At 39.4% G+C, this 24,057-nt stretch overlaps 1 protein-coding gene across 1 annotated transcript in view; it reads right to left on the bottom strand.

Moving 5' to 3' along the window:
* LOC124235157 (gamma-tubulin complex component 5-like) overlaps positions 1-24,057 on the bottom strand; it is a 44,945-nt gene that overhangs the window by 5,782 nt on the left and 15,106 nt on the right. Inside the window, exons 3-14 of the mRNA XM_046652766.1 lie at positions 23,871-23,960; positions 23,052-23,145; positions 22,284-22,530; positions 20,575-20,777; positions 12,280-12,395; positions 10,564-10,832; positions 9,166-9,364; positions 8,343-8,531; positions 7,141-7,323; positions 950-1,034; positions 733-853; positions 81-259 (exon numbers count right to left, since the gene is read on the bottom strand). Of these exons, the coding sequence (XP_046508722.1) occupies positions 81-259; positions 733-853; positions 950-1,034; positions 7,141-7,323; positions 8,343-8,531; positions 9,166-9,364; positions 10,564-10,832; positions 12,280-12,395; positions 20,575-20,777; positions 22,284-22,530; positions 23,052-23,145; positions 23,871-23,960 (1,975 nt within the window). The remainder of the gene's footprint in view (positions 1-80; positions 260-732; positions 854-949; positions 1,035-7,140; positions 7,324-8,342; positions 8,532-9,165; positions 9,365-10,563; positions 10,833-12,279; positions 12,396-20,574; positions 20,778-22,283; positions 22,531-23,051; positions 23,146-23,870; positions 23,961-24,057) is intronic.

Here is a 24,057-nt window from a genome sequence, read left to right as displayed (position 1 = left end):
TTATAAATATATCACAAATAATTCTCTATGAATAGCTGTATACAAGGGGACAGAACTGAGGCAGACACACAGACACGAACCCTGGTCATAATGTAGTTGTGCAAGCTGTTCACAAAGTGCATGAGCTTCACTCTCAAGAGGAACATACGATGAATCTGCTGTCTCACTGGTTCCTTTTGTGGTCCAAACTGAGCAGCTGTGTCTTGCTCACATAAAACTTCTTCTTTAAGTTGTGGTTTTTCAGCAGTACTAGCCAGTTCTGTAAAAGGTTGAAAGAGCAGAGTGGGTGGGAAGAGCATGTACTCAAACCCCAAACGCACACAGCACAGTCAACCCCACAAAGAGCACTCTGCCGGGTGTGCAGCAGGGACCCACCTCCAGGGTGTCTGGAAGGTGAAGCAGTGAAAAGTTCCCTGTGTCACTTTCATTATCACTGTGATTAAAATGTAAATGCAAAGTCCCGTTAACTTGTTATTAAAAATTTTTGCATAATCTATGAAGAATATTTTTTCTGGATAAATTCCTAATCAAGTTATTGTATTTCAGATTGAATGTAGTATAATTTCCTGGTATTTCATTCAGGGAAGTTAATTCTGATGTCTGTAAAACCGCTGCTACAAATACATACCATTTGGGCACTTGAGTATACATTAAAAAATGAGCAAAGATCACCACCTCTTTTTCTCAGGGCTAAAATAAAATTGTGATTTATCTCTTGAAAACAAATCTTACCACCAAAGAGTAAAACATCCAGACTATATTTTGCCCACTTTATTTGCAATAAGAGAAGGAACACCTGATTATAAATTTTTTGACATTCCAAACTTATAACAATGTCCACAGGCCATGGGACCTATGAGAACAAAACAGAAAATTAGAGGAGAAAGTAACCTATTACTTGCAGGTTTTAATAGAAAACAATGTTCTTACAAAGAGATTCAGAACATACCTTGTAGCTCAGGGTCAGACCATCTAAAATATGAACAGGGAGTTTCTTCTTAGCTGTGTCAACATTTTCAAAAGTTATAGATAGACTAGATAAAGAAATTTTAGTTTTAGTTTGTGTGAAAGTACTATGCTCATATAAAAATGTTCTTTAAAAAAAATTAGCATTTTAACATTTATTTACATCATATTCCAAAAAAGACATTGTATTTCATAAAAGGAATACAAATATTCCAATAAAGCCATATTTTCCAGCATATATTCTAGAATAGGAATTTGGTTTTAGAAATAAGGAAGAGGGGCAAAGTTTTCAAATAATGAGTTTAGCTATAAAAGAGAAGAGATACTTAACAAGTGTGGTAAGTTAATTAGGAAAAAAAGACAAAGTCAGGGGAAAAGATACCATAGTTCCCCTTATCTGCAGTTTTGCCGTCCTTGGTTTCAGTTACCTACGGTCAACTGTGGTTTGAAAATATTAAATGGGTGAGACAGAGACCACATTCACGTAACTTTTATTATAGTATGTTGTCATAATCGTTCTATTTTATTAGTTATTGTTAATCTCTTACTGTAGCCAATTTATAAATTAAACTTTATCATAGGTATGTATGTATAGGAAAAAAGGGTATATATATATAGGGTTCAGTACTATTTGTGGTTTTAGGCATCCATTGCAGATCTTGGAACATATCCCCTGAGGATAATGGGGGACTCCTGTATAATGATGATAGGGTGGGTGCTTAATTCTGGTAAAATTCAAGCAACAGGCTCAGAAGATGGACCCTCTGCAGAGGGTGGTGGAGAGGGATTGCTTTCCTCATCCTGAAGAGTGTGTGTGTGCAAGTGCATCGACGAGAACGGGGTCTGCTTTTTCCATTCTCTCCTAACGCAGGTTTGAATGTGACTCTCAATAGAAAGAAAGCAACCAACATGCTGCATGGAAACGTCCCTGTGCCAGGCACTACATGGCACTTAAGTGTCCTTATTTCATTTAATCCTCAGAGTAGTCTTGTCTGGGGACTGAGAAATTACCTAAAACTCCCACAGTTATAGAGGTACCAAGCAATGATGCCTGGATGCCGACCAGTGAAGGTTTAAGTGTAAGGCAGAGGTGGGGAGTCAGCCTTACAACCAGTGATGTAAAGAGTGGCATGTGATTTATAAATTGGCCTATTCATTGCATGTCACAGGCACTAGTCCCAACATTCTTCAGCTGATAAGTGTGTTACTTGTGCATCCACTAATTACTTAGTAGGCACCTACTGAAAATCTTGTCAGGCACCATGCTAAGCAGGTGAAAGAAAGTCAATTCCTTCTCCTTCTCCAGGCGCTCACAGCCCAGAGGAAATATGCAGAGTCACCCTCCTGTCACTGAGCAGATGTGGGTGCTGCACCAAGCCAGGCCAGGCAGAGCTTTGCAGGAGAGCAGAGCACTGCCAGGCCATGCAAATGGAAGAGCAAGTAACTGGAGACAGCAGGACACATGAAGGCTTCTGGGGGCAGAGTACAGCTTTTGGGGAAACCAGAAAAATTCTGAATCCCTGAAATGTAAAGTGTGATAGGAGAGAACATATGATGTGTCTGCATGTGTAAGTGTATACGAAAAGAGGCTAGAAAAATGAGCCAGACAGTAAAGTTTTCTCTCTGATGAAAAGCAGCTCAGTCCGTCGGTTATGAGGTGCCAATGAGAAGCCTGAGTGTGAGTGGTGGTGGGAGTTGCTGGTTTATTGTGGTCACTCTGGTACCCCTGTGGGGGTCAAGTGGAAGGGAGAGAGGCTGAGAGACAGAGATGGTTAGGAGGCACTGAGAGTTAAGGGGAAACATTATCCAGGAGGCAGAACCAAGCAACTAGGGATGTGTGGGAACCAGGAGAGAGGAAGGAATCTAGGGTGAGCCACAGACTGCCTTTGAGCACCAGGATGAACAGTGGTGCTTGACTAGAAGAAACAAAGGGTGGTTTGGGATGAGACAATAATGAGCTCAGTTCTGGATACATGACATTCGAGTACAGTCATGAGGTGCTGACTGTGTAGACACCTGGGCTAAAGGTACTGATCTGCAGGTCATTAATGGTCGCTGAAGCCATCAACATGGAATATAAGTGCCCCAGGCAGGAGTGCTGAGGCAGGAGAGTGAGAAGCTACACCAAGGGCAGGTGGAGGGCAAAGGGCCTGCAGGGAGGCTTCAGAAAGAGCAACAGGGACATGGGAGCGGTGTAAGGCGGGGGAAACTGGGAAGGGCAGGAAAGCAGTGCTGGCATTGATGCTGGAACCAAGGAGACTCGTGGGCCCGGACTCAGTGAGCCTGAGGGCACAGACAGGCACCTAGAACACATGGAAGCCATGGCAGCAGGGGTCCCCAGGGGTGGCTCATTTGTCCTGGGTTAATTTATGAATGGACCGCAATCTCAATGAAAATACCATCAAGATTTTTGTTTTGGTGGAGCTTGACAAGTTGATGATAATGTACATTTGGAAAAATAAATAAGAAAGAATGGCCAGTAAACCTTATTATTAAAATAGAATGCTACTAGCACATGAATAAACAGACAGAACAATGAAATAAGATGGAAAAATCTACAAAGAGACTCAAGTACATATGAAAATTTAATGATAAAGGGGCATCTCAAATAGGGGAAAGACAGATTTTTTTTTTAAAAGAAATAAATGATAGGAACCAACTAGTCATTTGGAAAAAGATAAAACTGGATCTATTTCTCATGTTTTTTAGCAGGATAAATTCCAAGTGGATCAATATCTAAATGTAAAAAAATCCATTCAAGCATTAGAAGAAAAGATGAGTAAATTTCTTTAGAACATGGGAGAGAGTAAAACTTTAACTATGATTTAAAATCCAGAACCAATAAAAGACTGATACATTATAAAACTAAGAAACAAACAAAAAATAAAAAAAAACTAAGAAACGTCTGCATGACAAAACAAAAACAAAAAATTGTTTTATCATAAGCAGAATAAAAAGACAAATGTCAAATTGGAAAACCTATATAAAGAGTTTCTAAAAATGCAGGCGCTGAAGACCAATAACGCGATGCTGACAGAAATGCAAAAATAAACATATCTAAAGATGACTAAACTCATTCATAATTAGAAAAATGTAAATTAAACTACACTGAGATACCATTTCTCACCATTAGACTGGCTAAAATCCAAAAGTCTGACAACATATTCTGTTGGTGAGGCTGTAGAGAAAGCCACTCTACATATTGTTGGTAGGAATTAGAAAAGATACAACCTTTATGAAGAGAAATTTGGTAACAGCTAGCAGAATTACACATGTTTTTACCCTTTCACCTGGCAATCCTATTCTAGGAATATACTGCAAATTTATATGGGCAAAAGTATGAAGTGAAATGTACAAGACTAGCCATTGCATACATGCACAGCAAAAGAATAGAAACCCACATGTCTACCCATAGGACAACTGGTTGAAAGAACACAGTGGAAAGCCCGTCAGCTGTAAAGGAATGAGCACAAGCTCTCTAGCCTGCAAATGGAGTAGGTCGGGATATATTTTAGTTATGTAAGAAAAATAAACCAGGTGTCAGAGAGTATGTACTACACGCTACCTTTATGTAATGTGAGGAGGAAAAGGAATACACAAACATATGTTTTTGGGTCCAAAAAATAAACACTAGAAAGATAAAACAAATCTAATAAAAATGGTTAGCAACAGGGAAGGGAGAAAATGGGCAGGAACAGGAATAGAAGGCATATCTCCCTAAAAGTACCTTTGTACCAGTGATTTTAACTTAAGAAAAATATGCTGTTTTAGTAAACAAGAAAGAAAATTCAATCAAGAAAAGAAAAAAAGCAATTTCTAAAAGCAGAAAAGAAACTAAAACAAATGAACTTGACCCTATGTCAAGGTGGTGGCATAATCACACAAAGAATTACTCCAAGTGACCTTGAAACACAGGATTCTGATGACTTCAAAGTATAGGAAGAGAAAATAATCACAAGCATGTTTTAAATTCTTAGTGGCCTTGTTGCTGTTATTGTTACTTTGAAATTACTACTACTTATTGTAGAATAAAACCAAAAAGCATGTTAATGTGTTAGCACTCATAGGAAGAGATACAAAGGAAAATCAAAGAAGTGAAATGCTGTAATCTTTAATATAAGTTGGAAATATCTACATGAACATTTTTCTCTTTCTACTTATTTCCTAGCTCCATCCACTGAGAGAGCCCAGAAGCAGGGACAATCCAGTACAGAGGAATACTCCGGCACCGAGACAGATGGCTTTTTAAGCCACCAAAGAGACAGGACAAGCGCTCGTGGGAGAGGCACACATGTTGGGGGCAGGAAGTGCACAGGATGAGCCTGGACATCCACTCTTGAAAGGATACTCTCTGAGATTACCACGGTCAAGTGAAGGGCTTCCCTCTAGGTAAAGATGGGACAGTCTGAGCAACAAAAAAAAGGATAACTGTAATAGATTGAAACATATTAAATCTAACAAGATTCAAGAGTTTCTGCTGATAATGAAAAACATAACCTTCCCTAGCTCCCTCTGGGGGTTGCTGGGCACCAATTTCTTATTATGAAAAGAATCCAGCAGTTACCCTGCTTTTACTAACCACATAATTGATGAAAATTCTGCTTTTATGGAAGAATTAAAGGTAATAAAAGAATGACATAGAAATAAAAGGAATAATCTACTAAGTAGTAGAAAGTTGGTAACCTGGTGTGGCTGTGGGAAGAGAATGCCTTACCTGGCATGTAATGAATGTTAACCATTATCATGATGACTTTTGCAGGACCACTGAGGGAGCCAAGAAAGGAAGCCAAGCAGAGACATAGAACAGGAAAGAGGATGGCCAAACACTGTGGAAGATGAGCCTCTGCTCCACAGAGACGTGCCGGTACCAACCCCCAGCCCTGGCCAGTCGCTCAGCAGGCAGACTGACACCAGCAAAGGGCAGGTTAGCTCCACGTCAGGGATAAGCCTATACAGGTTTCCTCCATGATCCAAAAGCTAGCTTTTACAAAAAACCTATATTTGTACCTGTTTTTGCTAACTGAAAGAAATCTGACAAGGATGTTCGCTTTTATGAAAAAAGGCAAAAAGCAAAAACAGCGTTTAGCACTTTTTTTTTTTTTTAAAGATTAGCACCTGAGCTAAAGTCTGTTGCAGATCTTTCTTTTTTTCTTTTTTCTTCTTCTTCCCAAAGCCCCCAGGTACACAGTTGCATATCCTAGTTGTGAGTGCCTCTGGTTGTGCTATATGGGATGTCGCCTCAGCATGGCCTGATGAGCAGTGCCATGTCTGTGCCCAGGATCCGACCCCGTGAAACCCTGGGCCGCTGCAGCGGAGCACGTGAACTTAACCACTCAGCTACGGGGCGGCCCCAGCACTTGCTTTGCAGTGAGTCGTTACAGAGGCAGTGCCCACCAGGAGCAAGGCCAGAGTCGCCAAGCTCCTTCCCTGGGAACTACACTCAGGATCAAGGCGCCAGAGCTCTGCACTGTGTCTGTGAGCATCTGTGCTTTACCTCAATTTATTTTGGTAGGTTATTTTTCGGGTCTGGGAACACTCAAAATTTTTTCCCATATAAATTAATGGTAATTGCTTTATCGCTTTACACCATTTTGGCTTAAGAAAGCTTTCATAGGAAAGTTCTACTTTTGGACAACAGGGGAAACCTATATAACAGTTTTAGAACATGCAACTTCACCCATTAAGTGGCAGAATCTATTTCCCACCCCTGACTGGGCTGGCATGTCGCTCGGTTTCACCAACTGCATGTGGTGGAAGTGAGGGTCTGTGAGGCCTGGAGCTCAAGTTTCAGCAGGCCCTGAGGGTTCTGCTCTCACTGTCTTAGAGTGCTGACCGAGACTACTGTGTAAGGAGTCTGTGCAGCTGGCTGGAGGGCAAGGCACATGGAACCGAGACATGCCACAGCCAAAGGCCAGCACTGACTCTAGTCACGTGAGGGAAGCCATCAGATTCTGAAAGGCTGCATGGTCCCATCTCATTGTCTCCTTTTGCTTAGTGGGCAAGTCATTTAGCTACCTGCTGTCTCAGTTTTCTAATTTGTAAAATAACATTAGTAAACTTCATAGGTTAGTGTGAAGATTAAATAAGGTAATATATATAAAAATTTATAGAAGAGTTGTGATACATGGATTATTTCATAATATTTTAAAATAAAAGTTTGCTCCCGTATTTTACCGTGAACTGTCTTCAGGATAACGTTGTCCTACTGCTTCTTGGAGCTGTACATTAAGAAATGACACATTCTGCCAGGTTTCCTTTTCTCTTATTTTATCAAAAATTGATGTGTAGAAGTCATACATGGTATCTCCACCTTCCATTAAGAAAAAATTTCTCATGGCCTGCAAGTACTCGACCAACCTGAATAGAGAGAAAATAAGTGACAGAAAGATCTTAAGCTCATCAGACAGGATTCTGGATCAGTACCAAGTATTGTATGCTACTATTTTTAGAGAAAACTGGTTTACATTCTACGTTTACTAAAATAAGAAATACTAACACCTCTTAAAGACATTTTTAATAATAAAAATGTTTAATTATCAGAAAGAAATAAATGATTTTTTCATAACATTGTAGAAAATTGGGCAAAGTCACAAAAGTGTAACGAAAAAAAGTTAATCCAAATCCTACCATTCATAGTGAATTTCCATCGTTAATATTTGGGCTATTTATTTCCAGTCTTGTTTTCTATGCATTTAAAAAAACATAGTTCCTATCATATTATATATCTTGCCTTTTAAGCTTTAAGAACATTTTACATTATTTAAAACTCTGTGTAAACATAATTTTTATGAACTTTATAAAGTTCATACATGATATTGATATGCCATATTTTTTTTTTTTTTTTTTTAAGATTTTATTCTAATTTTTATTCTTCGTTGTGGGTCCTTCTAGTTGTGGCATGTGGGACGCTGCCTCAGCGTGGTTTGATGAGCAGTGCCATGTCCGCGCCCAGGACTCGAACCAACGAAACACTGGGCCGCCTGCAGCGGAGCGCGCGAACTTAACCACTCGGCCACGGGGCCAGCCCCTTGATATGCCATATTTTAATATGGATATGCAATAATTTAAAGAAACAGTCATTCATTACTAAGTAATTTCATGTTTTCCCTTGTGATAGCAAACTCTATGATGGGCATTTTTGTGCAATAAGCTTTTTCTTTATTTCTTTTGGGACAGAGTCTCAGAAATAAATTCCACAACATAGTTAGGAAAACACTGATGGTTAATTGATTCTCTCAAAAGAAAACTGTTTATTGAGTACCCATTTCCTACTATAATAAAAATTAACTTGAAATACAGGTTTTAAAATAATTCCAACAGTTCTTAAAGTATAATAAACTACTGATTACTTCCAAAGCTAAACGACTCCCTTATACCTGTAATCTTTTTTTAGAGTTTGCATGAGGTTTCCACAGCAATCTAGATACTGCTTGTCAATATGAGGATAGAGGCAAGATCTCAGCGTTAACTCAAATGTCTGGCACGTCACAGATTCTGATGATCTATCCACACATATGTCTCCACCAGCAAACTTCTCGTGAAAGTCACTCTGTTCTAAATACAACCTTTAAGATAAAAATGTGAGTCTATTTTTTATGAGCTGCTTTCAACAGAATTCTCTTAAATCAAAACTCCAGAGTCCCATTTTTTACCTTTAGTCTTAAAATTACCAACTATTACAGAAACTATATTCCCCCAAAACTGTCCTTTCAGTGAACCAGTTGTTCAGTCACTTCTGCTTTAGTGTTAAGTACTGAGTAGGTCTTTCTAGCCATTAGGGCCACAGAGAGTGAATGATGGCCAAAGGCAATGGGGCTTTGTGTAGGTACTAATGACTTATTTTATGGGGCTAAAAGCACATAAGGGTCAAGACATATTTTAAGCAGAAGAAGGGTCTGACTCAATGTGTGTGTCTGAGGCCCACCTATGACCTAGATTTTCATGAGCATCTTCTGTACCAGTGAAAGCATTTCCCATGGGCCTAGGGCATATGATAGTCTGTGGACTTTCATAAACAACAAGGAGGACAAATTATACATCTGAAATAAGTGAACATAATATCTTCTTGTATTCCATTCATCAAGAAGGATAGGCTACAAAGGTTTTTATTTTTAAGACTGGAAAGCCCTACTTGGCAGAAATAAATAGTTCCTGAACATTGAACAGATTCCGCCATTTCAGTCATTGAAAATCTATCACCTTGCAAAGTTAATTGCCAGCAGTGGATCATGAACGTCATCCAGTTCCAGATGCCTTTCAGCAATGGACTGAATCTTAATTAGGTTCCCTTTGGTCTCCTGCTGCTCAGTGAGGACTTGTGCAGTGGGTTCTTCCCCATGTCGAAGACGTGACTGTACAGATTCCAGAAAGAGGGTATACAAGCTTTTTCTTTCTGCATCTGGAACATAAAGAAATATGTAAGGTGAAGTAATAACATTAAATGATATTAAGTAATTGTATCTTAATATAGCCTGTTTTTTTTCCTTTGGCCTACGAGTGTCTATCCCTGTTTCATTACCTTTACAGTATAGCACAGCTAAACATTTTACATCCTCTGTTAGACAAGTGCAAAGTTTATGGTTAAACACTCAAAGCATAAGTTAATTTTTTGCTGAATAGAGTAATATCCTAAGCAGGATGCTTGAAAGTTAAGTTACCACCATACTGAACAGCACTATGATCACACTAACAGGAGTCATAATTTCACCGGAAAAAAACACTTCCGATAGAGACCCTGGAAAGCTCATTAAATTTTATTACTCAGTCAAAAAAGAAATATTCCAGGGGCCGGCCCCGTGGCCGAGTGGTTAAGTTGGTGCGCTCTGCTTCAGCGGCCCAGGGTTTTGCAGGTTCAGATCCTGGGCGTGGACAAGGCACCACTCATTGGGCCATGCTGAGGCGGCATCCCACATGCCACCACTGCAGGGACCCACAACTAAAATATGCAACTATGTACTGGGGAGCTTTGGGGAGAAAAAAGAAAAATAAACCTTAAAAAAAAAAAAGAAATATTCCTCAAACTGAAAATATTATTTAAAGTAGATACAATAATACAAAATAATTAATATGACATTAGGGAGATTTACAAACAAAATAACTAAAGTCACATTTATACCTCTAAAGTCTTTTTAGTCAGTTGATAAAACTTTAAGCATATTGCTTAAATTGCAACAAAAAGATCAGAAATTATATCAAGATTTTCTCAAAATCTACGGTCAAGTCTGAATTGCTCATCAACAAATTCCTGTCTCCCAGGGTTCATGGTCCTCAAGAGTTAAATGCTGTACTGCACTAAGAAATGCCAGAGAATTATTTTTTAAAGGACTGGTCCTAAGGAATCAAGAGTAAGGAAAATGCATGTGGAACTTACTCTCACTGCCTTTCAAACATAGTGATGAAAGTTTCCAATGAGGACAATCTTTTTTCAATCAGGAGTAGCATGATCTACTGATTTGATCATGGTGATAATTTCCATGAAAATAAAAGCTTTTGATAATTTTCAAACTACAAAATAATGATGCATCTCAGGATGACAAGAGTGAAGAGAGAGTAGTAGCCCCAATGCTGAGAGAGACACATGAGGAAGGGACCCACTACCTCTGGCTGTGGCCTGGCATGTGGTGCTCTCCACACACTGTAGGTTCTTCAGCAGCTGCATCGACTTGCCCGCCATTATGATCTGCTTAAGGACAGGTTTAAGGAAGGACACCATGGTGTGCTGCCTGCTGGAGGGCCCTTGGTCACTGCCAGAACTTGCACTGGCATTATCACTCATTTTTTCTTCATTTTCTGTCTTTTCCGATACACTGTACAGTGTGTAAGTTGCATACCAAAAGTCTCTGTGATTTACTGGAACATTTTTGTTTCTATGGAAATGCAAAAGAATTTTAAACGTTAACTTTTTTCGTAAAAACAACAGTACATCTGTTCTTTCTCAGGCATGTTGTCCAGGCATTCCAAAATACAGCAATATCAATTATTAGTAAAATGAAGCAATCTTCAGGCAAAATGGGCAGGGGTTTTGTCTGACTTCAGTTTAACACAGAAAAGTGGATAAATACTTTGAATGACATACATAAAATTTAACTAAGTAGAAAGTTTCTCGAATTGGAATTAAACAAAATGATTAATTTGCTCCTCTTTGGAGATAGAATAAAAGTTTATCCATTTGCCGTCTCCTGTGAAAGTAACCTCCAGACTTCCACATCTTTTTACCACATAGATTCTTTTTTTTTCCCCCCTGAGGAAGATTGGCCTAGAGACAACATCTGATGCCAATCTTCCTCTTTTTTGCTTGAGGAAGACTAGGCCTGAGCTAACATCTGTGCCAATTTTCTTCTATTTTGTATGTGGGCCACTGCCACAGCATAGCTGATGACTGGTGTGGGTCTGTGCCCGGGATTAGAACTTGGAAACCTGTGCTACTGAAGCAGAGTGCCCCAGACCTAACCACCATGCTATGGGGCCAGGCCCTCCCCACAAAGATTCTTAAGAACAAAGTGATGGTCACTTATCACTCTCTAAAAGCAGTCAGAATCCCCTTTTTACAAAAGTTCTCATGTGAGATAGATGAAACAGGATATAATGACAGATGCAAGATTTAGTTAAAGACAGGCCAGCTCATTTATATGAGCACTGAGTAAACAGGGTTACCTTTCCAGAGTTCTAAGGACTTAAAGTTATCCTTGAATTAAATGGATTGCTCTCAATAAAAACCTCTATCTAAACAGACTGCACAACTTAAAACTGAGTTAAGAGAGTGCCAACAGTTCTGTGTTGCAGTTTCTATGATTCTGTTCAGAACAGTCAATTAACTGAAGAGGAATCATAAGTGGATTAAGATTTTTCCTTGTTTTACTATACAGTATACTAAGAAGGGAAAAAAGAATAATTTGGAGAAACAAATATATTAGAAGCATATTCTGTATTATTTTCATATCTCTTATCTTATTGGTAATTTATAATGGGAATAGCTGAAGTCATTTGATATCATCTAAATTCATTTTATAGGAAGCAGTGCACCTTTTACCATACCAGCCAGCCATAAACACACCATCATTCAGAAATATAATTTGCTATGCAGAGCTGTAAACTGACAAGAAACTTGGAAAAAGACTATTTTTGGCTGGTACATGACATCTTCTATAAAAATGCAACAGAACCTGAGTATGGTAGCAACACACCTCTGTCATTTGAACTGCTCTCCCTCAGTATCACTTGAAACTACTCAAAGTGAACAATTTTCCCGTGAGAGAAAAAAGGGTAAAACCAGTGCTCAGTGTGTCTCCTGTGCTGTGTGTCGCTGGCCCTCACCTCTGGATGATGAACTCCCTGGCGCAGTCGCACAGATGCCCGTGTGCAATCCACTCATCCACAGTCTGCAGGTAGGGCCGCACTGTCTCCACCCAGAGAGAGAAGAGCAGGGAGACCTGAGAAGAGATCACGCAAAGTTCATTCTCAGAAATCCCTCATCTCTGGACAAAATGAGGGTTGAACATTTCTGAAATGCCTTTAGAGTTTTCTGGAACAAAGTAATAAATTAAAAATCCAAAACATGTGCTATAAAATCCTTATGAAAAATTCACCTAAATATGAGCTAACCACATTGTCTGTAGTCCATACCAGGACCTTCTTGAGAGTAAAAGTTAACCATGGACAACAGCTCTACCCTGGGCAGTCTAAATTCATATAGTTACCCCTATCTAAATAGTGCTACTAGCAAAGTGTCCATTAAGAATGAGGAAATGATTTCATTCTACTGTAGCTCCCAACAGGAAAAAAAAAACGCACAGGCGAAAGAAATCAAGCTTCTTTATATTAAAGCGTAGTATCCAAATAGTGAGAAACAGGTACAACGACAAACTAGGAAACACACCTAAAATAGGTACTCAAACAAACCTGAAGCTTCCTAGATTACAGACTCTAGTTAGGTTGTTATTTTTTTAAATTGTAAAAAAATACATAGGAGTAGTCTTCTTTGTCTCTCCCCCTTCGAATCTACAACTAATTGGACATTCATCGCTTAACAAAGGATATCCATATAGCATCTCAGGACGCCTGAGAGACCCGTGCTGCTATACATCGGAAGGTGGACGGACATCCCCCTGGGAGGAGGTGGAGATAGATGAAAACTCTCTGACCCCCGACCCCCGAACAGCCTAGTACCTGCGAGTGGCTTTCTTCCAGCGGACTCCCCCATAACATCGCCACACACCAAGGGCAGGAGGGTGCGCACACCAGAGGAGCGACGGTGGAAACAGGTGACTACAGCCCTACCTAAGCCCCCTCGATTACACCTAAGCCCAGGGGGAAACTCCAGGGTCCCACACTGGCGGCGTCAGGGAAAGCCTCTACTCACCATTAGTGGAGAGGCCCCTGCCAGCATTGAGAATACTGGGAGGCTCCCGAAGAGGAGAATCCTGAACGGGGCAGCAGCCCGCCAGCAGCTGCCGCCAGTCTCACAGACTCTGGCTGTCCCCCAGATGGGGAAAGGGGCTCCCGGAGAACTCCTGGGAGAGGACTGGGGCTGGGTGGAGTGCCAGTGGCTGGCTCCACGGCCCGGGGGGAAACTCCAGGGTCCCGTTCCAGCAGCAGGGAAAGCCTCTACTCGCCATTAGCAGAGAGGCCCTGCCCAGCATTCAGAACGCCGGGAGGCTCCCAAAGAGGACAATCCTCAATGGGGCAGCAGCCCGTCAGCCACCACTGCAGCCGGTCTCACAGACTCCGGCTGTCCCCCAGATGGGGAAAGAGGCTCCCGGAGAACTCCTGGGAAAGGACCGGGGCTAGGTGGAGTTCTAGCGGCCGCCTCCACGGCCCAGAGGGAAACTCCAGGGTCCCATTCCGGCAGCAGGGAAAGCCTCTACTTGCCATTAGTGGAGAGGCTCCACCCAGCATTCAGAACGCCAGGAGGGTCCCAAAGAGGAGAATCCCTGGCAGGGCAGCAGCCAGCCAGCTGCCACTGGACTCACAGACTCTGGCCCCGCCCGGCAATCACAAGGCTGGAAGGCCCTGGGGCAAAAGTAGCATAGCTAGGTGAGCTAACCACAGACTGCAGAAGATACCCATAGCTCTGTTGTAACCTATAAGTGATATGATAACAAGTGAGATTTTGTGGGCTCCGACAGTGACAGAGCTGCAAATATAGGTGATCCTGCTCCCGGCCGCTGGGAAAGCCCATAACACCGCTTCAGACCCTAAGGAGGGAGCACGTCTAGGTGCTCTGCAACAGTAGGCACCAGCAGTATGAAGCCCCCTTGCGACTGCCCCCACAGCTGAAGAGGGACCCCACAGGACCACTGTGACTACGAGGAGGGGCCCAGGTCCAGTTAGCAACAGCTGATAGGGTTCCTGGTCAGTGCAGTCTAAACAGCTGCTCCCCTGCCACACCAGTAGAAACAAGTGGAAGCAGTAACTAAACTCTCTCTCTATGCAGAGGCACAAATCTACACCATCAAGAAGTATGAAAAAAATATATTAAATCTCCAGAACAGAAGGAAAATGACAAATACCCAGAAAACAATCCCAAAGACAATGAAATATATAACCTAAATGACGATGACTTCAAAACAGCCATTATTAAAAAACTGAATGAGTTAAAAGAAAATACAGATAGACAATTCAACGAGTTCAGGAGCTATGTCACAAAAGAGTTTGATACTATAAAGAATAACCAAACAGAAATATGGAAATGAAGAACACAGTGGAGGAGATTAAGAAAAATCTGGACTCTCTGAACAGTAGGGCCGATAATATGGAGGACAGAATTAGCAATTTGGAGGATGGGAATATAGAAATGCTGCAGGCAGAGGAGGAGAGGGAACTAAGACTAAAAAGAAATGAAGAAACTCTCCGAGAATCATCCAACTCAATTAGGAGATGCAACATAAGGATTATAGGTATACCAGAGGGAGAAGAGAAGGAGAAGGGGGCAGAAAGCCTGTTCAAAGAAATAATGGCTGAGAACTTCCCAAACCTGGGGAGAGAGATGGAACTTCATGTAACAGAAGCCAAGAGATCTCCAAACTTTATCAATGCAAGAAAACTAACCCCAAGGCATATAGTAGTGAAGCTAGCAAAAGTCAACGACAAAGAGAAAATACTAAGGGCAGTCAGGCAGAAGAAAATAACCTACAAAGGAACCCCCATAAGGCTATCAGCAGATTTCTCAACAGAAACTTTACAGGCTAGAAGAGAGTGGAATGATATATTCAAAACTCTGAAGGACAAAAACCTGCAGCCAAGAATACTCTACCCAGTGAAAATATCCTTCAAATATGATGGAGAAATAAAAACTTTCCCGGGTAAACAAAAGTTAAGGGAGTTCATTGGCACAAAACCTCCTCTTCAAGAAATGCTCAGGAAAACCCTCATACCTGAAAAATCAAAAAAACGAAAGGGGTTACAAAACCAAGAGCAAAGGAGATAAGTAGAAGGATAATAACAGAAAGTAGCAGATCTCCATCAGAACAGGTTAGCAAAAGTTAAATAAAACATTAAAGATAAAAGGAAGGGAAACACCAAGAATAAATATAACCCTGTCATTTTAACCACAAACTCACAACACAAGAAAGAAGAGGAAAAAAAAATCTGACAATAACAACCTACAAGGGCAAGAGAAAAGGGATGGAACATTTTAATTCAAAGAAATAAGAGGCTATCAGACAATGGACTATCTCATCTATGAGATGTTTTATACAAACCACCTGGTAACCACTAAACAAATAACAAGAATAAAGACACAAATTACAAAGAAGAAGAAACCCAATACAGAAATTTACATACCTGAATTAGTAATCCAAAAATCATGGGACGAGAAACAAAGGAAATGCAAGAGAACCGGAAAACAAGAGATAAAATGGCAGCGGTAGGCCCCCACATTTCAACAATCACTCTAAATGTAAATGGACTGAACTCTCCAATCAAAAGACACAGAGTGGCAGGATGGATCAAAGAACAAGACCCACCAATATGCTGCCTCCAGGAAACACAACTTAGCCTCAAAGACAAACACAGACTCAGAGTGAAGGGATGGAAGACAATACTCCAAGCAAATAATGAACAAAAGAAAGCAGGTGTCGCTATACTAATATCAGACAAAGTAGACTTCAAAGCAAAACAGATAAAGAAAGACAAAGGGGGACAGTATATAATGATCAAAGAGACACTCCACCAAGACGACATAACACTTATAAATATATACACACCCAACACAGGAGCACCAAAATTTGTAAAGCAACTCTTAACAGAACTAAAAGGAGACATTAACAACAATACAATAATAGTAAGGGACCTCAACACCCCATTAACACCAATGGATAGATCATCCAGACGGAAAATCAACAAGGAAATTATAGAATTAAATGAAAAACTAGACCAGATGGACTTAATAGATATATATAGAACACTTTTCTCAAGTGCACACAGAACATTCTCAAGGACAGACCATATCTTGGGAAACAAAGCAAGCATCAATAAATCCAAGAGGGTTGAAATAATATCAAGCATCTTTTCTGATCATAATGCTCTGAAACTAGAAATCAACTACAAGAATAAAGCTGGGAAAGCGGAAAAAATGTGGAGACTAAACAACATGCTACTGAACAAACAATGGATTATTGAAGAAATTAAAGAAGAAATCAAATATTATCCGGAGACAAATGAAAATGAAAACACGCCATACCAACTCATTTGGGACGCAGTAAAAGCAGTCCTAAGAGGGAAATTCATTGCAATACAGGCTCACCTCAATACATAAGAAAAATCTCACATAAGCAACCTCAAACGACACCTAACAGAATTAGAGAAAGAAGAACAAACAAAGCCCAAAGTCAGTAGAAGGAGGGAAATAATAAAAATTAGAGCAAAAATAAATGATATTGAAACAAAAAAGACAGTAGAAAGGATCAATGAAACAAAGAGTTGGCTCTTCAAAAAAATTAGCAAAATTGACAAACCCTTAGCCAGACTCACTAAGAAAAAAAGAGAAGTCTCAAATAAATAAAATTAGGAATGAGAGAGGAGAAATCACAACGGATACCAAAGAAACACAAGAGATCATAACAGAATACTATGAAAAACTATATGCCAACAAATTGAACAACCTAGAAGAAATGGATAAATTCCTAGACTCTTACAACCTCCCCAAACTGAATCAGGAAGAAATAGAAAATCTGAATAGACCAATCACAAGTAAAGAAATAGAAACAGTAATCAAAAACCTCCCCAAATATAAGAGTCCAGGACCAGACGGCTTCTCTGGAGAATTCTAGCAAACATTCAAAGAAGATTTAACACCTATCCTTCTCAAACTATTCCAGAAAATTGAGGAAGATGGAGCACTCCCTAACACATTCTATGAAGCCAACGTCACTCTGATCCCCAAACCTGACAAGGACAACACAAAGCAGGAAAACTACAGGCCGATATCACTGATGAACATAGATGCCAAAATCCTCAACAAAATTCTGGCAAACCGAATACAGCAATACATCCAAAAGATTATACACCATGATCAAGTGGGATTTATACCAGGGACACAGGGATGGTTCAACACCTGCAAGTCAATCAACGTGATTCACTACATTAACAAAATGAGAAACAAAAACCACATGAACATCTCAATAGATGCAGGGAAAGCATTCGACAAGATCCAACATCCATTTATGATAAAAACCCTCAATAAAATGGGTATAGAAGGAAAGTACCTCAACATAATAAAGGCCATATATGACAAACCCACAGCCAACATCATACTCAATGGACAAAAACTGAAAGCCATCCCTCTGAGAACAGGAACAAGACAAGGGTGCCCACTTTCACCACTCCTATTCAACATAGTACTGCAGGTGTTGGCCAGAGCAATTCGGCAGGGAAAAGAAATAAAAGGGATCCAAATAGGCAATGAAGAAGTAAAACTCTCACTGCTTGCAGACGACATGATGTTATATATAGAAAACCCCAAAGAATCCATAGGAAAACTATTAGAAACAATCAACAGCTACAGCAAAGTTGCAGGGTATAAAATCAACACACATAAATCAGTAGCATTTCTATACGCTAACAGTGAACTAACAGAAAAAGAACTCAAGAACTCAATCCCATTCACAATCGCAACGAAAAGAATAAAATACCTTGGGATAAATTTAACCAAGGAAGTGAAAGATCTATACAATGAAAACTACCAGACTTTCTTGAAAGAAATTGATGATGACATAAAGAGATGGAAAGACATTCCATGCACATGGATTGGAAGAATAAACATAGTTAAAATGTCCATTCTACCTAAAGCAATCTACAGATTCAGCGCTATCCCAATCAGAATCCCAATGACATTCTTTACAGAAATTGAACAAAGAATCCTAAAATTCATATGGGGCAACAAAAGTCCCCTAATTGCTAAAACAATCCTGAGGAAGAAGAACAAAGCCGGAGGCATCACAATCCCTGACTTCAAAACATACTACAAGGCTACAGTAATCAAAACAGCATGGTACTGGTACAAAAACAGGTGCGCAGATCAATGGAACAGAATTGAAAGCCCAGGAATAAAACCACACATCTATGGACAGCTAATCTTCGACAAAGGAGCTGAGGGCCTACAATGGAGAAAAGAAAGTCTCTTCAACAAATGGTGCTGGGAAAACTGGACAGCCACATGTAAAAGAATGAAAATTGACCATTCTTTTTCACCATTCACAAAAATAAACTCAAAATGGATCAAAGACCCAGATTAGGCCTGAAACAATAAGTCTTCTAGAAGAGAATACAGGCAGTACACTCTTTGACATCAGTTTCAAAAGAATCTTTTCGGACACCATAACTCCTCAGATGAGGAAAACAATAGAAAGAATAAACAAATGGGACTTCATCAGACTAAAGAGCTTCTTCAACACAAGGGAAAACAGGATTGAAACAAAAAAACAGCCCACTAATTGGGAAAAAATATTTACAAGTTACTTATCTGACAAAGGGTTAATCTCCATAATGTATAAAGAACTCACATAGCTCAACAACAAAAAATCAAACAACCTGATCAAAAAATGGGCAGTGGACATGAACAGACATTTCTCCAAAGAAGATATATGGATGGCCAATAGACACATGAAAAGATGCTCATCATCACTAATCATCAGGGAAATGCAAATCAAAACTACACTAAGATATCACCTTACACCTGTTAGAATGGCAAAAATATCCAAAACCAAGAGTGACAAATGTTGGAGAGGTTGTGGAGAAAAAGGAACCCTCATACACTGTTGGTGGGCACGTAAACTGGTGCAGCCACTATGGAAAACAGTATGGAGATTTCTCAAAAAGTTAAAAATAGAAATACCTCATGACCCAGCCATCCCACTACTGGGTATCTATCCAAAGAACTTGAAATCAGCAATTCCAAGAGTCCCATGCACCCCTATGTTCATCGCAGCATTATTTACAATAGCCAAGATGTGGAACTAACCCAAGTGCTCAGCACCTGACGACTGGTTAAGATGATATGGTATGTATACACAATGGAATACTACTCAGCCATAAAAAAGGACAAAATCATCCCATTCACATCAACATGGATGGACCTTGAGGGTATTATGTTAAGCGAAATAAGCCAGACAGAGAAAGACGAACTCTGTATGACTCCACTCATAGGTGGAAGTTAACATATAGACAAGGAAAACTAATTGGTGGTTACCAGGGGAAAGGGGAGGGTGGGGGGAGGGTACAAAGAGTGAAGTGGTATACCCACAACATGACTAACAATAATGTACAACTGAAATTTCACAAGGTTGTAAATGATGATAATCTTAACAAAAAAAAAATACATAGTATAAAATATACTATCTAAACCATTTTTAAGTGTACAGCTTAGTAGTGTTAAGTGTATTCACATTGCTGTGAAAACAGACCTCCAGAACATTTTCATGCTGCAAATCTGAAACTCTGTACATATTAAACATCTCCCCTTTTCTTTTCTCCCTGCCACCCCATCCCTGGTAACTACCATTCTACTTTCTGTTTCTATAAATTTCACTACTCTAGACACCTCATATAATAGATTTGTATTTTTATTTAAGAAAGGGTTATTGCAAATATCTATATAAGTCAGCGAGGTACTTTCATTTATTTATTTTTTGAGGAAGATTAGCCCTGAGCTAACATCCACTGCCAATCCTCTTTTTCGCTGAGGAAGATTGACCCTGAGCTAACATCTGTGCCCATATTCCTCTATTTTATATGTGAGACACCTGTCACAGCATGGCTTGATAAGTGGTGTGCAGGTTTGTGCCTGGGATCCAAATCAGCGAACCCCAGGCAACGGGAGCAGAGTACATGAACTTAACCACTACCAGCCCCTCAGCCAGGTATTTTTCACACCTTGCTTTTACGTTTTGCTTTGTCCTTACCTTATCCTTCTTGTGATCTTGGAAATCATAGCTGAAAAACCAGTTTCCTGCAGTCTCGAATTTAGAAGCTAATTTAAAAACTCTGAACAACTGCCTGATACACCATGATTTAAGCATCACTTTTACAAAGAGCTATGACCGGCTTTCCACCACTCTTTTGGCTGAGCAGAACAGAGTCACATATTTTAGACTAGACAAGGGTCCCACATACGGTTTGCTCAGAGGCTTCTCCAACATTGTCATATTCAAGAATGGCCTTGTACAGCGTGTTGAGCAGGTGAGATGCCCGAACAACATTCCGAGTGTCAGGTGGAACTTCTGCTACTCCAGTACTAAACACTTTGTGCAGAACCTTGAGCTGAGCGAGTCGGGGTGACAACTTGTCTACCACTATTGCAAGAGTTATTGTTGTATCTGCAAATATCAAGAAATCAAACTCATTAGCAAGGAAAAATACTCGCACTCAAAATGTGATATAAATGCTAAGCCACTTACGGAAAGGCACAGCAAACTGGAGGGTGGTAGGTTTTAATCCCATATCACAAGGAACTAATTTCCCTAAAGAAAGAAGTCCCTAAAGAAAGAAGGGACAACTCAGCAGAAAAATAATTTATAAAGGAACTGACAGTTCACAAAAAAAAGAAATATAAGTGATTCTTAAACACATAGAAAGACACTCAACCTCATAATAAAAGAACGCAAATTAAAACTACATGGGCAAATAAAAAACAGAGTCAGTGGGTGACTGTTTTAGTGGGGGTGGGGATTAAAAAGAGGCGGCAAGAGCCAGTTCCTTCAACAGGATGGCACAGCTCTGAATCCTGAACGTGGAGGTGGTTATATGCATCCACACATGTGATAAAATGTCACAGAACTATACACAAAGATATTATTCCCTCCTTCCAAAAACCACAAACCTGCAAAACTGGTGAAACCCATGTCAGGTCTGCAGACTAGTTAACGTACTGTGCCCATGTCAGCTTCCTAGTTTTGATAACATACTATAATTACGCAAGGTATCACCATTGGGGGAAGCTGGGTGATGGGAACGTGGGACCTTTCTGTACTATTTTTGCAGTAGTTGTAAATAAAATTCAAGGGAGAAAAAAACCTACACTGGCTTACCATTTTACATTTGTCATATTGGTGAAGACCACAAAGTTTGATAACACACTGTGGGCAAGAGTGTGAGGAAACAGGTCTTCATATACCTGTTTACATCCTAGCAAGATGTAAAGTCATTTATCTGCACCTCTGTGGAGAACAATGTGGCAATATTTATCAAAATCACATGTCATTGCATGCTCTTTGACCTAGCAACTCCACTCTTAAGAATTTACGTGATAGGTTAACTTGCACCCTACACGTACAATTACATGCACGTAAGAGTTATCACCACAGCTCTGTTGGCAACAGCAAAAGATCAGAAACAACCTAAATGTCCATCAAAATGAGACTGGTCTACGATATATCCATACAACAAAACACCAACTTGTAAAAAAGAATGAGGCGGCTCTTTATATACATGTATGGTATAATCCTCAAAATTTAAATTAGAAAACAATTTGAAGAGAGCAGTGAATAGACTACTAGGCATGCATATGTGAATACGCATTGCTTGTACATGTCTAATTTATCTCTGGAAGGATGCAGAAGAAACTGACTACTTGGTTGCCTTTGGGCTGGGGAACTGGTGTGGCAGGAAGAATTTTCACTGTACATCTTTCTGTACTTTTTGGATTTTTAGAGATATGAATGGCTTGAAAACACAAATTTAAAATAATTTAAAAAAATGAATGTAGTCATGAGAATTACTTATTTGCCATGTAATTTTCAAACATTATATCAATTAATAACCTAAACTGCATTCAAAATATGAGTTATGTATCCTATGAGTAAAAGGGAAGAATATTTAAATACCATTACTGATGATGCACTTCTCAATTTCCGTAAGTTCCTCTTTAAAACTAATGAAGTATTTGTACAGGGCCCACATGAAAGCCTGGTACGTCCTAAAGGGCGGTTCAGTTGACTTCTTAGGAATGGAACCATTTCCAGGTAACATGCTTTCAGAGCTGTGCCCCATGACTTCATCAATGAACTCCTGGAGTCGAAACACAACCTGGCCATATGCTGCTATTTGTTCCAGCACTGATCGTAAACAGCTCTACAATAGAAACAAACGACAGTTACTTCAGTCAGTCTCCTGGACACAATCCAATTCATATCCCCCTCACTGTAAAATATTTCTTTTGTGACTGTTTTAAACAGTATGCTTAGCAGAAAACAAAGTAATAAAACAAATATTTAGTTTTATATTCAAAGGAAATAGTGTAAGCATTACTTTCTACAGAACACAGAAATGTGGCTTATACTTTTTAAAAACACATATAAGGTAAATGTACTATAGGCAACCACATTACAGTATACAGCTTTCCCAATACAGAATGACAGAAATAAAAAGCAAAAAACACAAATCAAGTCAAAACTAAATATGAACATCACAAACAATATTAAAGAATTCTCTAAGCATTGTAAAGACGGACAACTTAATTTTGCCTTTTGGATTTTAAATATATTTAGTAATTTTAATATTGCAAAATGGGTGTAAAGTTATATAACCACCATCATATTTATAAAATAAACCCTCTTATTTAATTTTAACTACAATAAATACAAATAACTTACATGTGTCAAATGAGTTACTATAATATTGTTTCTCACAGTTACCTTCCCATCTATCAACTGAAATATAAAGAGCTTTTTTACTCCTGAAAGTAACCTGAAATGAAATAAAAAAGATGAATGTACTTTAAGTCTAGAAAAATATTCACTACAGTAATGCCTAAGAAATTTTAATGCCAGATTCAGAATCGGGGGGGGGGAGGGGCGGCGAAGAGGTCAGATAACTAGAAAATAGAAGACATGAATCTTTTTATCTGATTACCTTAAGACAAGATATTTGCATATCATCTTGGAGAGAAGTCCAAAACAGTATGTCCAAGCATTGGACCATCACATATGATGTGGATCAGAATCTGGAAATCTCAGCAGTAACAGCACTATATGCTGCATTTCTCATTTTCATTTTTGTGTGAACACAATCTAAATTCTTAGATTTCTGGTTTCCAGGTACGGGGCAGAAGCTAACTCTCATTGATATGCTGTCTATTATAAGCGGGAAGCAGCAAGCCAGGAAGCTTGCTTTGAACTCAAATATTAAAAAAATGATGGTCTAATCTAATTAAATAATATACTTAGTTATTTAAGATGGAAAAGAAGTAAACAAATCAAAATGTCACATCTCCATGGTTGCATCTGAAATCTGGGCTCTTAGGCCCCCTAATCCAAATTTAGGTGCCCACTGGGAACTGTATTGTTTCATACCTACTGGACCGTTTCTAGCTTGCATGTGAAAAACCCCTGAACACTTTTCTTTAAAAAACCAAAATTCTGCTTCTCATTAGTAAAGTCTTCTAGAAGATTAATTATGTGTATAGGTCTTACCATAGAGTTTCCCGAATAACCTGCATCTCAGTAACAAAAACTCTGTCATCTGGAACATATAATGGGTCACTGCTGTACAAGTGTTGGTCCCTATTAGAGAACGAACATCAGATGTCAATGAAAAGGTTTCTCATTAAGTAAAATTACATGTCTCAAAGAATATATGTAATTTAGTGGTAATTTAACC

This window comes from Equus quagga, chromosome 2 (assembly GCF_021613505.1).
Source record: "Equus quagga isolate Etosha38 chromosome 2, UCLA_HA_Equagga_1.0, whole genome shotgun sequence".
In the NCBI taxonomy this organism is placed as follows: Eukaryota; Metazoa; Chordata; class Mammalia; order Perissodactyla; family Equidae; genus Equus; species Equus quagga.
The sequence above is the reverse complement of the archived record's forward strand: the minus strand, read 5'-3'. Positions and strand labels throughout refer to the sequence as shown.